This window comes from Rhinopithecus roxellana, chromosome 4 (assembly GCF_007565055.1).
Source record: "Rhinopithecus roxellana isolate Shanxi Qingling chromosome 4, ASM756505v1, whole genome shotgun sequence".
Lineage (NCBI taxonomy): Eukaryota > Metazoa > Chordata > Mammalia > Primates > Cercopithecidae > Rhinopithecus > Rhinopithecus roxellana.
This window is the reverse complement of record NC_044552.1, coordinates 111,687,474-111,702,548: the sequence shown is the minus strand read 5'-3', so window position 1 is coordinate 111,702,548 and position 15,075 is coordinate 111,687,474. Positions and strand designations below refer to the sequence as shown.

Here is a 15,075-nt window from a genome sequence, read left to right as displayed (position 1 = left end):
TGTTGAGGATTTTTGCATCTATGTTCACCAGGGATGTTTGGCTGTGAACATAGATACAAAACATAGATGTTCACCCATTGTTGTTGCTGTTTTGTCCTTGTCTGGTTTTGGTATCATAATACTGGCCTCATAAAATGAGTTAGGAAGAATTATCTCCTCTTGTTTTTTAACAGGTAGTTTGAGTAGAGTTGGTGTTAATTCTTCTTTAAAAGCTAGGGAGAATATGGCAGTGAAGTCATCTGGTACTGGGCTTTTCTTTGATGAAAGCCATTTTATTATTGATTTAATTTTGTTACCCTTATTAGCCTGTTCAGGTGTTCTACTTCTTTCTAATTCAGTGTTGGTAGGTTGTGTGTGTCTAAAAATTTATCCATTTCCTATAAATTTTTGAGTTTGTTAGTATATAGTTTTTCATAATAGGCTTTTAGGATTTTTTTTGTATTTCAGTGTTATCTATTGTAATGTCATTTTTTAAGTTCTGATTTTGTTTATTTGGGTCTTTTATCTTTTTTTCTTGGTTAGTTTAACTAGAAGTTTGTCAATTTTTTAAAAAAGATTTTTCATTTCAATAATCCTTGGGATTGTTTTTTAAGTCTCTATTTCATTTAGTTCAGTTCTGATCTTTATTACTTTTTCCTTCTACTAATACTAGGTTTGATTTGTGCTTTCTTTTCTAGTTCCTTGAGGTGCATCATTAAGTTATTTTAAATCTTTATATTTTCTTGATATACACACATATTGCTATAAACTTCCCTATTAATACTGCTTTTGCTGTATCCCATATGTTTTGGTGTGTTGTGTTTCCATTTTTACTTGTTTCAAGAAATTTTTAGATTTTCTGCTTAATTTATTCTATGACCTAATGGTCTTTCAGAGTATGCTGTTTAGTATCCATATATTTGTAGTTTCAAGAATTCTTCTTGTTACTAATTTCTGTTTTTTTGTTTATTGTGGTCTGATAAGGCATTTGATATGATTTCCACTTTTAAAAGTTTGTTGAAACAAACTTTTAAAAACTCTGTCTCTCTTTAGATCAAATAAAATTTGTTTTATATATCTAGGTGCCCTACTGATAGGTGCATAAATATTGAGAAATGTTGTCCTCTTGCTGAATTGATCCCTTTGTCATTACATAATGACCTGGTTTGTCTCTTTGTACTGTTTTATTGACTTAAAGTCTGTTTTATTTGATATAAGTATAGTTATTCCAGCTCACTTTTGGCTTTCATTTGCATAGAATACCTTTTTTTCATTCCTTTACTTTCTGTCTATATGTGTCTTTATAAGTGAGATGAATTTCTTGTAGGCAGTATATAGTTGCATCATTAAAAAAAATCCATTCAGCTAGTCATATCTTTCAAATGGACACCTTATTATGTTTATATATCAAAGGTTATTATTAATATGTGAGGACTTATTCCCATCATTATTATTTTTTTGATTGTTTTGTTTATCCTTTGTTCCCTTCTTTCTCTCTTATTGTTTATCATTGTGGTTTAGTGGTTTTCTGTGGTGGTTCCAGAATTTGGTTCTTTTATATAATGTCTATCTCTTTATTGAAAATTTCACTCATATCCTGATTTTTTTTTTTTTTTCATTTCTTTATATTATTTTCCTGTGTTCTCTGTGTCTCATTGAGCTGCTTTGGTATAATTATTTTCAGTCTTTTTTAGGGCATTTCATAGACCTGTTTTTCACTGAATCTTTTGCTGGAGAATTATTGTGCTCCTTTAGAGGTGTTGTACTTCCTTGATTGTTTATTTCTTGTGTCCTTTTTTGTCCTTATGTTGATATCTACACATCTTGTCATCTTGTATAATAGTTGCTTGTTTCAATTTTTTTTTTTTTTTTTGAGACAGAGTCTCACTTTGTCAACCAGTCTGGATTGCAGTGGCGCCATCTTGGCTGACTGCAATTTCCGCCTCCCAGGTTCAAGCCATTCTCCTGCCTTAGCCTCACAAGTAGCTGGAATTACAGGCCCACAGCTACCATGTCCCACTAACTTTTGTATTTTTAGTAGAGACCGGGTTTCGTCATGTTGGTTAGGCTGGCCTCAAACAACTGACTTCAGGTGATCTGCCCACCTCGGCCTCCCAAAGTGTTGGGATTACAGGTGTAAGCCACTTGGCCAGCTTTTTTCAATTATTTTGGATGGGTTTTCATAAGGTAAAATTTTTCCTATGGGTTGAGGGGGTACTTTAGCTTTGATTCTAGGGTTAGCAGTAGCGTAGTTTTCATATGATTTTTACAGCATCAGTGGTGTCTATGATTTCCTCAGTTTCTTAGACTGTGATTGTTAGTGGAGACTGGGTTGAGATTTTACTGGGTATAGGCGTGCCAGGTAGTTCAGTCCTCAGGCCCAGTGGTGTTATTGGTGGGCTAAGTGTGCCTGTCTTTAGGCTCCTGTGTGGCATACAAGGGCACTGGTGTTACTGGGTCCAGGAGGGCCAATTGTTGGGCCTCCAGGAAGCTTGCTTGGTTTCAGTAGTGGCAGCAGTGGGCATGTGTGTGGTGAATTCCTGGGCCCCTAAGCAGTATGCATGGCATGAGAAATAGTAGTAGTGATGGTGGGACACCCGTGGGCTCCCAGGCATCAAATACTGGTGTTAGCAGTGCCTGCAACAGACTGGATGGTCCAGTCCCCAGGAGGAGTGCACAGACACCAACAGTGGTGAACGAGGCAGGACTGTTCTCAGGTCCCTGGATGGCATGCTTGGGTACTTTGTGGATAGTGCCAGGGGTGTGGGCCTGCCCTTAGCATCCCCTGATGGTTGTATGGGAATAGGCTGTGGTGAGTCGGACAGGGCGATCTCCATGCCCCAGGTATAGTAATGTATTTCTTTTTTACAAATATATGTTTACCAATTTTCTATGTTCTCTACCTTTTCTTATTTTGCAGTGCCTTTTCATTATGTAAATATTTATGAACAAATTATATAGAGATTTGTGCATTCAAGTGCTAGTTGACATTTGTTACATTGTGTAACTACAAAACCACCTTCACTACTTTGCTCATTAACTGTAAAGTGCTGAGTGAGAAACCCAGAGAAAAGGATATAAATTTTGGACAGATTATATGGATTAAATCCAGCTCTACTTGTATATGCTATGGTTTGTTTTTTGAGTTGCTTAACTGCTGACTGCCTTGCTTTCCTATTTGACACAAACTTGATGGGATTGCACCTGAATAATGGTTATGGAAATTAAAGGAATTAATTTAAGGAGAGTGCCTCACACACAGATATTGAATGAATGTTGGCTATTAATATTATTAATAGAAGACAAATTTTCACATATTTGTGAGAATAAGAGAAGCCACATTTTTGTGAGCATTCTTGTGTGAATAAGAGAAACCATATTTTTGAAGCACTAGAATTTATTCACAATTTTTCAAAGAAGGAAGAATTTATAGATACACAATTTTACAAAGAAGGCAATAGTTTAATCTGACAAGATATTAAATATAAACAGAAAAATACTACATACTATCACAAAAACAATTAGTCTAAAATTAAAACAAAAAAGTACTCCAAACTGAAGAACATATAATAGAAAGTATATCAGAAGTTCTGTTTATTGATTTATAAGTAAAGATATTTTAAACTGGGAAATCCAGAAGTAGTTTGATCAGCAACTTTTAAAGTACTTGTACCTTTTTCTCAAGGATTTATATTTTATTGTTACAGACAGTCATCTTACCATTTTGCCCAGACTGGGCTCAAACTTCAGGGCTCAAGTGATCCTCCTACCTTACCCTTCCAAGTAGCTGGGCTACAGGTGTGTGCCACTGTGCCCAGCTGTATTTATCTTGTAGTTTAATAATATAAAAATAACAGATTTCAAAGAGTTTTTATTTTTGATAATAAAACCTCTTTGAAATCTGTTATTTTAAATGCAATTTAAAATAACTGAAACTCTGTATCAGAAAAGATTTTTCAGTTTTTAATTAGGCAGAATTATTTTCTAGCATTGTCATATTAAATAAGGTTACTACTTTAGGATTTTTATGTATTTCCTGTAAGATCATCTATATGTCAATAAGTCATGAAAAGCTATCTTCATGAAAACTTGGAATTAGAAATATTATATATTTTATTCTTTTAGTTATTTTTTGCATAAATAGATTAAAATTTTTATCTTGGCAATAACTGCTATGGTATTTGTAATCTTCCTCATACATTACACATTAATCTTAAAAACTGTGGAAAATAAATACGAAATAAAAATTTTACTCATGATTATTTCACAAGCGTTAAATATTATTAATTTATTGTTTTTTCCTGTTGTTTATATAGTATGTAGTGGTGGCTAAAAAGCATTCCTGAACAGAGAGGGTCGGCTTCTCCACTTGTTAGCTGTGTGATTTTAATTAGTTCTTCACTTCTCCCAACCTTGGTTTTGTTATTTATAAAATGTGAACAATAGGTTTTTTATTATACTATTATTCAGAGAATAAAGTAAATACATTAATTACTCTCATATATAAGTATATATACATGTGTATTTTAGATATGCAATTTATAAATATGTATATTGCTTTATAAAATAATACTTTATATTACTCTATAAAAATATATAAATATATATAATATTTATAAAGTAAATATATATTTATGCTATATTTCCAGCACAAACCATTCTATATATGCTTTTTAATGTCTATATTATATAATAGTTTATTATGTATAACATAATGTTTATATATTATAATGGTTTTATATATTATATTATATATTATATATTACATACTATATATATTATAGTATATTATATACTTATATATTATATATAATATATGAAACCATTATTTATATATAAAACCGTTATGTATATTATATATAAAACCATTATTTATACATTGATATATATAATGGTTTATGCTGGAAATACAGTTCTGCATAATCTAAATCTAATTTAACACAACACCATTTAAGATGTATTTAATTTCTGTCTAGTTAAGTATTTTTCAAAACTGATTTTTTAGTGCTTATATAAGAAAACATTGTGAATTTATTTAGAAATTTCCCTATTTTGGTCATTCAGTAGATTTCCACTCTTTTTTTTTTTTCTAAAAAATCCCAATGGATATGTTGCCTTTGTTCTTATCTCTGATTTTCTTAATGCTAATTCCAGAAAGAGGAATTACTGGGTTAAAATAAACATAAATATTTTTAAGGCTCTCTTATGTTTTATGCTGCAAAATTACCCTTTCTGTTGACAGTGATATATTTTAAACACTCAAACTGTATCTTCCCAATTCTGGTGATAATTTTTGTGACCACCCGTGTAATATATGTAATATGTCCTCTGAATGTTATCTCGGGTCAAAGACAAATATCAGTCAAATCTTCAGGCTCAGGATATATGCCTCTATGAACTCCACTACTAGTTTTCACTACGCATCCTTCAGGGTATGTGAAAATAGTCAGTAAAATTTATAAAATGAAGGTTAGGAATCTGAGTTATTTTCCCCAGAGATTTGTGAACGATAAAATAATATTATTATGTTCTCTTATTGCATTGTGCTCTTTAGCCATCTTCCATTTTATGTGATATAGCTCCTTAGGATCCATTTGTTTGAAAGCTACTGTGTATACTCATTTTGTATTGTGGCAAATGCTGTAATCTACAGGGTTCCTATTCATTTTGGAGTTCATTTCACAGCTCACTAATTGTGTGAATGAGAAGAGGAAATATATGCTTTTATTCTAAAGCATGCCAAGCAGATGGTCAAAGTTCATTGCTAGGAGTACTGTCAGTGTGGCTGTCTTCTCTAGGTAGTAAGCCTGGCATCGATCTGTCAAACACAATGTGAGGGTCCATTTAACACAGCACTTGACAATCACTGAGCCTCTGTTTTGTTATGACTTATAAACATTTTATTTTTGTATCGTCAGCCTCCAAAGTGGTTGGTCATTAGAGCAGGTGCAAACACAGTAGAATTCATATTCGTTTTACTTGAGAAGCCAAATGAACTTTTATTCATATGGAAATCTTGAGGAAAGGAAACAGTACAAGAGATTAAGCTCAGCTTCTTGAAAAGCGAGTAATACAGCTATTGAGATTCAAAACTACCATCATTTCTGAGATTGAAACTTTTGAAAATTTGAGTTGAAGAAAAAGATCAGGGTTTATATCTTTTTAAAGCTAAAAAATTAAAACAATGAAAGAATTTAAGGTTTTAAGTAAATCTCCCTTAAAATCTTTGTTTCTTCCTATAAAGGGAAACTGTTTACTTACTTTTATATACAATATGTAATTTATGTGACCATTAAAAATGTTAGCAATGTACTCATTTTGTTTCTGTGTGTGTGTGTGTGTGTGTGTGTAGTGAGACAGAGAAAGAAGCAGAGAGAGTCACTAAAAGGAAATAAAGCCTGTCTTCATACATTTCCTATTTCAATGGCAATACTAAGACTATATATAATTGGGTTATTTCAGGAAAAGGAGGGTAGGTCAAGTTTTCTTATGGAGCTGATGTAGTAGTTTGATCATAATGACTTGTTTAAGAGAACGAAAGCATGTTAGAGATAATGTTTTCTTCTTTATACAAAGAAAAACGGGATGTATATTTCCCTTACCTCTTCCCTCTCCCTTCTTGCAAACCATCTACCGCAGGTTCTACAAGTTATATTGACTATACATTTCCCTTTCCCTTGCTTTTCAGACTGATGCTGCTCTAATGTATGATGCTGTGCATGTGGTGTCTGTGGCCGTCCAACAGTTTCCCCAGATGACAGTCAGTTCCTTGCAGTGTAATCGACATAAACCCTGGCGCTTCGGGACCCGCTTTATGAGTCTAATTAAAGAGGTATGTCAGGAGAAGAACATCTGCCTTGTCTCTTTTGTTGTCAAGCTGAATGAAGTGAGATTATTGTGGTTTTTCTAGCAAGTGACCTTTTACTTTATGTTTAATTTAAATTTTTTCTCTTACTCCAAATAAGCAAAATTAACATTTTTACTAAATAATACCAAATGAAAGGTGGGGGGAATCCCATTAGAAACAAAATATCTGTCAAAGTATCTATGAGGGTTAACCTTTACCTTTCTGAATCTTTATATTTATTACTTTTCCTTTATGTAGAGATATAGATTAGTAAAAGAATACTTACATTTTAGGCAACAAAATATAAAATGCATTTTTAACATAAATGTCATTTGCACTACAGTAAAATTATACCTAATTTGTGAGGCTTCAAGTATAGTTATTTAGATTAATTGTTCCTAAATATGTCTAGTTATTAAATTATATTAACAGTTAACAAAAATAGAATATAGGAATTAATCAAAGTGCAAAATTTGCTCCATATTCTATAATGCAACCATTCTTATGACCACATATCATTTCTGATTATGTCTGTTACAGATCAAGCATATTCATAGTGAGAAAAAGAAACATTTTGAAGATCATATGTACCTACAAATATACATGCATATATATACAAATACATATACATATATATTTTTCCTGTCATAAGAGAAAGTCCTTTGTTAGCTTAGAATACTTTCCACATATGAAAGTTTAACCGAGCCTTAAACTTTGCAATGAAATATCACAGGTATTATTATCATATGAGATTTTTTATTAATGGCTTAAAATAAATCATCAGTTCATCTTGTAATAAATTATTCATCATGAAAATAAAAGTGCAAATAGGATCACAATTAAGTATCTCTGAATATCCATGAATTTTCTTTGTCTAATTCTTATCAAACTCTCAGGTAGATGAATTTATTATAGGTTCCAAAGAATATGCAGTTTATTAGTTGCCCATATTCTAACATTTACTTCTGGTTTAAAACTGAGCCTTAGTGAGCTGCAAATATAGTCCACAGGTCTGGTGAGATGAAGAATTGATTTTTCTGAACTCAGCACTAGATTATTGAAACCATGACATGTGTCAAGCAGCCCGAAAAGAAGCAGTTGTATGACATTCCCCATTGTATTTATTGTAGGGTGTAATTGAGAATCTTGTCCACTAAATCACACAGTGTCCCCCTTATGAGGACCAACAGGAGAAATTTCTCTCAGGTCTCAGTGCCAGGAAAAGCTTTTTCCTGAGCAGCTGGTATGTCTTAAATTATAGACCCTGTATATTGTGTTTTTATCATATTTTCTTCTTTGTTTTGGTTGCTAGGCAGTTCAGAAGTGAATTTGCGATGAAATTATTTGTACAATTTCACCTGGTATACATTTCTTTATGCTCTCTCTACCCCAGATTTGTTCTACTGTTTTACACTTCTATTCCTGTCCTTCTTGATCTTTTTGTTTACTTTTATACTATTATCCATTTTTGTTAGTCACTTGAAATTTTTTCTTTGGAAGATGTTAGGCTAGAAATATTTTTTTCTTCCTTATTGTAAACCAGTGAACACATGTTTAACTATAGCAAAGACATGTTGCAGTATGTTTATGAATATATATTATAATTTTTCTATTTCATTTGTAACTTGTTAGCTGAAAACTATTTGAGAATCCTGCACATAAATATCCAAATATCATATGGAGCCTAAGAAATTCAGTAATATTAATTTCAAATCCTTATTGAAATATTACTCTTAATCTACTGATATTTACTTCTTTGGGGTCTTGTTTATATTATTTTAAACATTTTAGTTGTGAGTATACATTTTATAATTTAAAATTTCTGTATTTGACTACTTTTTCCTAAGCTATTTCCAAATTACAGACAATGGAAAACATCTAATTGTGGTTCTATAATCAACAGAATGGGAAAATTTTTACATTAAAAAAGTCCAGGTATTTACTCACCTTTTAGGGTTGAACATATTATATAGCTAGATTATTATATTCTCATCTCCTTCTGCATGACATATATCTTGATATGAAGTAATTATAATGCATTTCCCCTGCTCTTACTTAGGGGAAAGTAAAGGAGTAAGTTAATTATTCTATGGGGAATGTATATAATTGAGTTAGTATAACATAGCTTTTCCTGGATTTGGCTTCTCTTATTGTAATAAGTTTCTTTTCATATTATTATGAATTTGGTAGTGGGATTTTATAACAGTAGTTCTATCTGTATTTGCCAGTGAGATCTTTAATGTCTCATACACCATAAAAAGTAACTAAATTCTTCTTACTTTACTAAAAGAGGTATACTACTTACAACATAATAATACAGTCTCTCATACACAGAAAATTATAACTGGAAAATGCATTTTATAAAATGAAAAATTTATAATACATTTTCTACTGAAACTAAGATAATTTATGTAGAAAAACATTTTGTGAATTTCAGAGGAAAATTAAAATATTTTAAAAATCTCTAGCAATGTCAACTATGAAAAATAATGAATATAAGGTTCCTACTTTTATGAAAAAATATTTATTCCATCTTTCTTCACTTATTTATTATCATTTTTTTTCTATTCCCATAGGCACATTGGGAAGGCCTCACAGGCAGAATAACTTTCAACAAAACCAATGGCTTACGAACAGATTTTGATTTGGATGTGATCAGTCTCAAGGAAGAAGGTCTAGAAAAGGTATTTCAGCCAGCTTATTAGCTGTAATTACTAAATGAAACATATCTCAAAGAAGATAGAAATATTCTCTGTTGTAGTCACATTTCATTGATATTTAACTTTATTAACTCTAAAAATAAATATTTAATTCATTATATTGAATATAATAATTGACAATTAGGATTCAAGGATAAAGCGTACCTTAAGTCAATTTTATATTTTATTTTCTTTTTTTTTTTTTTTTTTTTTTTTTTGAGGCGGAGTCTCGCTCTGTCGCCCGGACTGGAGTGCAGTGGCCCGATCTCAGCTCACTGCAAGCTCCGCCTCCCGGGTTTGCGCCATTCTCCCGCCTCAGCCTCCCGAGTAGCTGGGACTACAGGCGCCCGCCACCTCGCCCGGCTAGTTTTTTTGTATTTTTAGTAGAGACGGGGTTTCACTGTGTTAGCCAGGATGGTCTCGATCTCCTGACCTCGTGATCCGCCCGTCTCGGCCTCCCAAAGTGCTGGGATTACAGGCTTGAGCCACCGCGCCCGGCCATTATATTTTATTTTCTAACTAGAAGTTTTCTGATGCATATAATCTTTGAAATGATTATAATGTTAATTAGTCTTAAGGTTTAATATAGCAATTAGAGAATATTTGGTTTAATATGGGTCTTTATACATGCAGTTTATAATCACTTGTGGATGCATAGACTTTCCAACTTGGAGCAGGCTATTAAAAAATTAAATATGGCCGGGCGCGGTGGCTCAAGCCTGTAATCCCAGTACTTTGGGAGGCTGAGGCGGGCGGATCACGAGGTCAGGAGATCGAGACCATCCTGGCTAACCCGGTGAAACCCCGTCTCTACTAAAAAAATACAAAAAACTAGCCGGGCGAGGTGGCGGGCGCCTGTAGTCCCAGCTACTCGGGAGACTGAGGCAGGAGAATGGCGTGAACCCGGGAGGCGGAGCTTGCAGTGAGCTGAGATCCGGCCACTGCACTCCAGCCTGGGCGACAGAGCGAGACTCTGTCTCAAAAAAAAAAAAAAAAAAAAAAAATTAAATATAAAAGTGTTTCCATTTTTTGAGTCATATTTAAGTGAAATATTTGAATTAATGTATGCACAGTAAATAGGGCATATATATAAATGTAGCACACTACACTGGATCTATCTTACTTGATTCTATTGCTAGGGACTGTGGTAAAGCACCCAAAGAATTTGGGTATGTGCATACTTAATGAATATTTCAGTGTGAATTTTCTTAAATATATAATGTATGTATTTAGATATTTTTCTGTTAGATTCATTGATAATTGACAAGAGATATTAAATCTTATTAAATCTTTTTAGATATTATCTAGATATTATTAAATCTTATTAGATTTTATTAAAATAAGAACTTGAGAAAAATTATATGTGACTGAGATAATATTGCTTTGAAGATAGTAAGCTATCTTATAGTTTATCTAGCAATGAGACATGGAGCTTTATTTCTAGATAGAAACTGAAGAGGAAAGCTGAGACCTAAGATGGGCTTTTTTAGCCTGCAAGATAACAGCACATTTGAATGCTGATTCAAATCATCCAGGAGAGAGTAAAACTACATTTTTGATAATGTCCCCAAGACAGTTTAAGTACATTATGACCAACTGATGATTCAAATTGATATAACTGTTACCTCCTGCCATTGAGGATTTCAAACTGTACACTTTGTCAAGACCATGCAAAGTCAGGAATATTTTATAATAAACTGGAACCCAAGTATTCATGAGACAGTCCCTTCCTAACTATCTCACTCTTAAGATGAGAAAATTAGTCTGTGTCCAAGACTGGAGTTGATAATGGTGGAGTTCAGTAAGCTCTTAAGGAGTTTATCTTATTGTTTACTGGAGATGTTGTTACCTTATTTATGAAATATCCAAATCACTAGGAGGAACTTGGACCATTGCTAACATTTCAGTACATCTGCATAAAAATGGCAATGCTCTTCATATTACCATAGATATATTCCTGTCTTGAATTCAAAATAAATAAAACATTACAAAGTTTTCTCTGTGCTCCATTGTGGCTTATAGATATGCCTGAATATAATGGTTATCAAGTACATGTGATGATTTATCACACTGATAAGTGAGGTAAACCAGTATGAGTTTTGCAGGTTTCTCTGAAATTTCATAAATATTTTTTGCATTCTTTTCTAAAATCTGAAAATTCATTTTGCTGAATTAATTATGTGTAATCCTTATCCTCAAGGGGCTTTTCATGTACAGTGATAAGCTAATACATATTGTAAATGAATACAATCGAAAGCTATATATTTCAAGTTTTCAAAAATCCAATACAAATATAATTTCTGATAAAAGATAAAATTAATCAAGAGTCATAGTCAATTGAGTACTTAGAATTAGCCTTTAAATATGTTGAATTATTGATTATTAGAAATTCAGTCATTTTAGAAGGAAGTAACAGCATGAGGAAACACAAACATAGCATTTGATTTTATCGTTATACACATACACATACACACAGTGGAAGAGGGAGATAAAGCTTAAAATGCTAGATTTTAGTCATAACATAAATACCATGTTCAGGATATTTGCAGGATATTATAATACAGTGCGAGTTTAAAGAAAGAATAGTCCTGAAGTCTATGGGTTACTTGGGAAGATAATACAGTTTAGAATAATTTTAGTATGAAGACATGGATGTAAAACCATTCTAACAGGAAGTGGAGATGAGTAAACAGTTTGTGACAGAAGGCATCAACTGAACCATCAACAATGCTGTTAGTTCAAAGACTAGCAAAGCATTTGGACTATGTTTTTAAGGAGAAATGGAGGAGCCAGGTAGGAAAAGGGGGGATACCAGGGATAAAAGCATAACTCAAAGATTGGAAAATGAAATTAGCAAGTAGGATAATTACTAGTATAAAGGAATTGGCATAAACCTTCCCCTGAAAAGACAGATAAGGTACTGAGGATGGGTAGAGGTAAGTTAAAGAGAAAGGGAACAAAAAGTTCACATGAAATGTTTTCAATATCCTTGAAAATTTGTACATGAACTCATCAGTTAAAGGACAGAGGTAAAGTTTAGTCAGTTCTTAAGAAAAATTGAAAATTCCATTTTGACAGACTTGATTTTGACTTAGAAGGAATAAAGTGCTGCTAAGTAGCAAAAGGTCCTACTTTTAAATTTAATAGAATGGTTAAGAGCCCAAGGTCTAGATTCAGAGAGATTTGGGCTCAAATTCTCACTCTGCCCTTTACTTTTTATGGACAAATTTATTAATCTCTCTAAAACACGGGGTCTTATGAATCATGAGACAACAGCAGTTATCTGCCTAATGAATACTGAGCATTATTGACTTGATTTTATTTCCCCCTGGAAAGTACAGTTACCACTCATTGATGGAAAAGACAGCATCCCTACCTTGATAGAATTCACAGTTTAGAAGGGCCAATAGATGGTGATCCAAGAGGCTTGAATTTCAGTTCCAATTCCATCAAAACTAAGTGCATGAACTTCATCCTGCCACCTAACTTCTCTGTGTCAAGTTTCTCATCTTAAAAAAAAAAAAAAAAGTGGAGTGCAAAGGGCTGCCCTCTTGGACAGTCTGAAGTGAGACTGCTATGGCCTGTAAAAGAACCCGGAAGTACCATCTTGAAATGTATTGAGGCTAGAAATTTTAATCGTTAAAAGTTAAGAATTATATTCTATCATGACTGAGAGACAAAAATGAAGAAGGAAAACATGTAATGTGCTAGCTTTATCCCTCTTCTCATGCCCATTGCCTTTTTTTTTCATTCTCATTCTGTCTTGGTCATCTTAGACCACTTCATTTAGTAGATTAATCCTCTAACAAATACGGAAGAATGTCTGTCTTATGCCCTCATGAAGGTTATAATCTAGTAGAGGGAACCTGCCAATGATAAATAGACTCATTAGATGTATAAAATTATAAGACTGGGAAGTAATAAGTGCTGAAAAGTAGGTTATTTTGTTTTTATGTCACTGACATGATAGATTTTACATAATGTTCAGAAACATGAACTTTAGGATTAAAACAGTTAACAGGAAGGAAGTCCATATTTCTGTTGTTTACAACTGTGGAACAGATAAACCAGGAAGAAACGAGTATACTTCTAATGAATGGGAAAAGGTGGGCCATGCTCAAGTGTCTGAGCCTGGAGTGGAGATGGGCATCCTTTCTACTTAGATAGTATCCATAGATCAAATGAATTCTTTCTACTCTATTATAACAGAAGCCTTAATTGGAACCCAGCCCAATTCACTGTGATCCCAAAAAGATCACCGTTACTATATACACAGCCAGTCGCTTCTGTCCAAACAAGCTCTCTGGGACCATGGCCGTGCCTTCAATGGAGGAGGGGAGGGCAAGAAGAGGAAAAGACAGTAGGTGCTACTACAGACTTTGTCTAGCTCAGGCAATACTTTTGCTTATGAGAGGCTGGTATGGAGCACTCAAGAACAGGAAAAGGAAAACAGAATAAGTGATTTTCCAAGCTTGAATTATTCTGGCCAGTTCAAAGATTGTATAGTGTATTCTACTTTCAAAATATGTTTAGAATCCATTCATCTCTCACCACATCCATTGCTGAATCATAAGGGTGGTACCTTTCAACTGTACAGCTACACTGGAATTCCCACAAGTCTCTCTGTTCAACTCCCTTATAATCCATTCCCTAAACCACAACAGCCAGACAGATATTTTTAAAAGAAAATTGACTCATGTCATCCCTCTGTTTAAATGCCTTCATAGGTTCCCATTGTATTTTGAATAAAATCCAAAGCACCAGTGACCTCTCATCATGTTCTCAGATATTTTCTTCCGCTCTACCTACAGAGGGTTTTTTTTTTTTTTTTTTTTTTTTTTTCATTTCCTCAAGAAAACAAAGTTTTCTTATCACTTTGGCATAGAGTAGTAGAAACAGTTTTCCCAGCAAGGAATATCCATTCCCAGTGCCTTTGCCTGGAGAACTCTTACTCATCCTGGTGGCATCATCTTGAATATTACTTCCTTAGATAGGCCTCCTCTAAGTCTCTAATCAAGTTTAAATTTCTCCTAATGCTCTGCCCTTTTTCATTTCTGACTCTATCAAAGTCCACAATTATTTACTCATGTAAACTTTATAAAAGGGCTATCTCCCTAGCCAGAGTGCAAGACCTACTAGATGGAAAATATATGCTCCCTTTTCCACTATTATATTTTAAGGCTTTGCAAAGTATCCCTTGTCTTGAGGACAAAGTATGTACTTAAGAAAGATTTGTTGACTGTTGAATGAATAAAGGATCTTTATGGAAATTATGAGATACTTCACATAGAACGCTTACTCAAGTGTCTGATGTAGAGTTATTTTCCTATAGCACAGTTTGTTGCTTTTCCTAGCTTTGCTCTGTACCTCCAACATGAGAACAAGGAAAGACAATAGTCAAGGGTCAGTGGGTTGGGGTCATGGGTCAATGTTTCAAGTGGGTAAAGGATTTTAGATTGCAGAACGTCACCCTGATGTCTGAAATTGTAAGAATCCACATTGCTTCAGTGTCAAACCTGGCCCCATTCATGGCACAGTTAAAAACTGCAG

General features: G+C 33.4%; 1 protein-coding gene across 6 annotated transcripts in view; it reads left to right on the top strand.

The window, feature by feature from the left end:
- The window catches only part of GRIK2 (glutamate ionotropic receptor kainate type subunit 2), a 744,221-nt gene that overhangs the window by 438,037 nt on the left and 291,109 nt on the right, over positions 1 to 15,075 (top strand). For all 6 annotated transcript variants that reach the window (XM_030929512.1, XM_030929513.1, XM_030929514.1 and 3 more), the window contains exons 7-8: positions 6,668 to 6,811; positions 9,403 to 9,510. In XM_030929512.1, the coding sequence (XP_030785372.1) occupies positions 6,668 to 6,811; positions 9,403 to 9,510 (252 nt within the window). The remainder of the gene's footprint in view (positions 1 to 6,667; positions 6,812 to 9,402; positions 9,511 to 15,075) is intronic.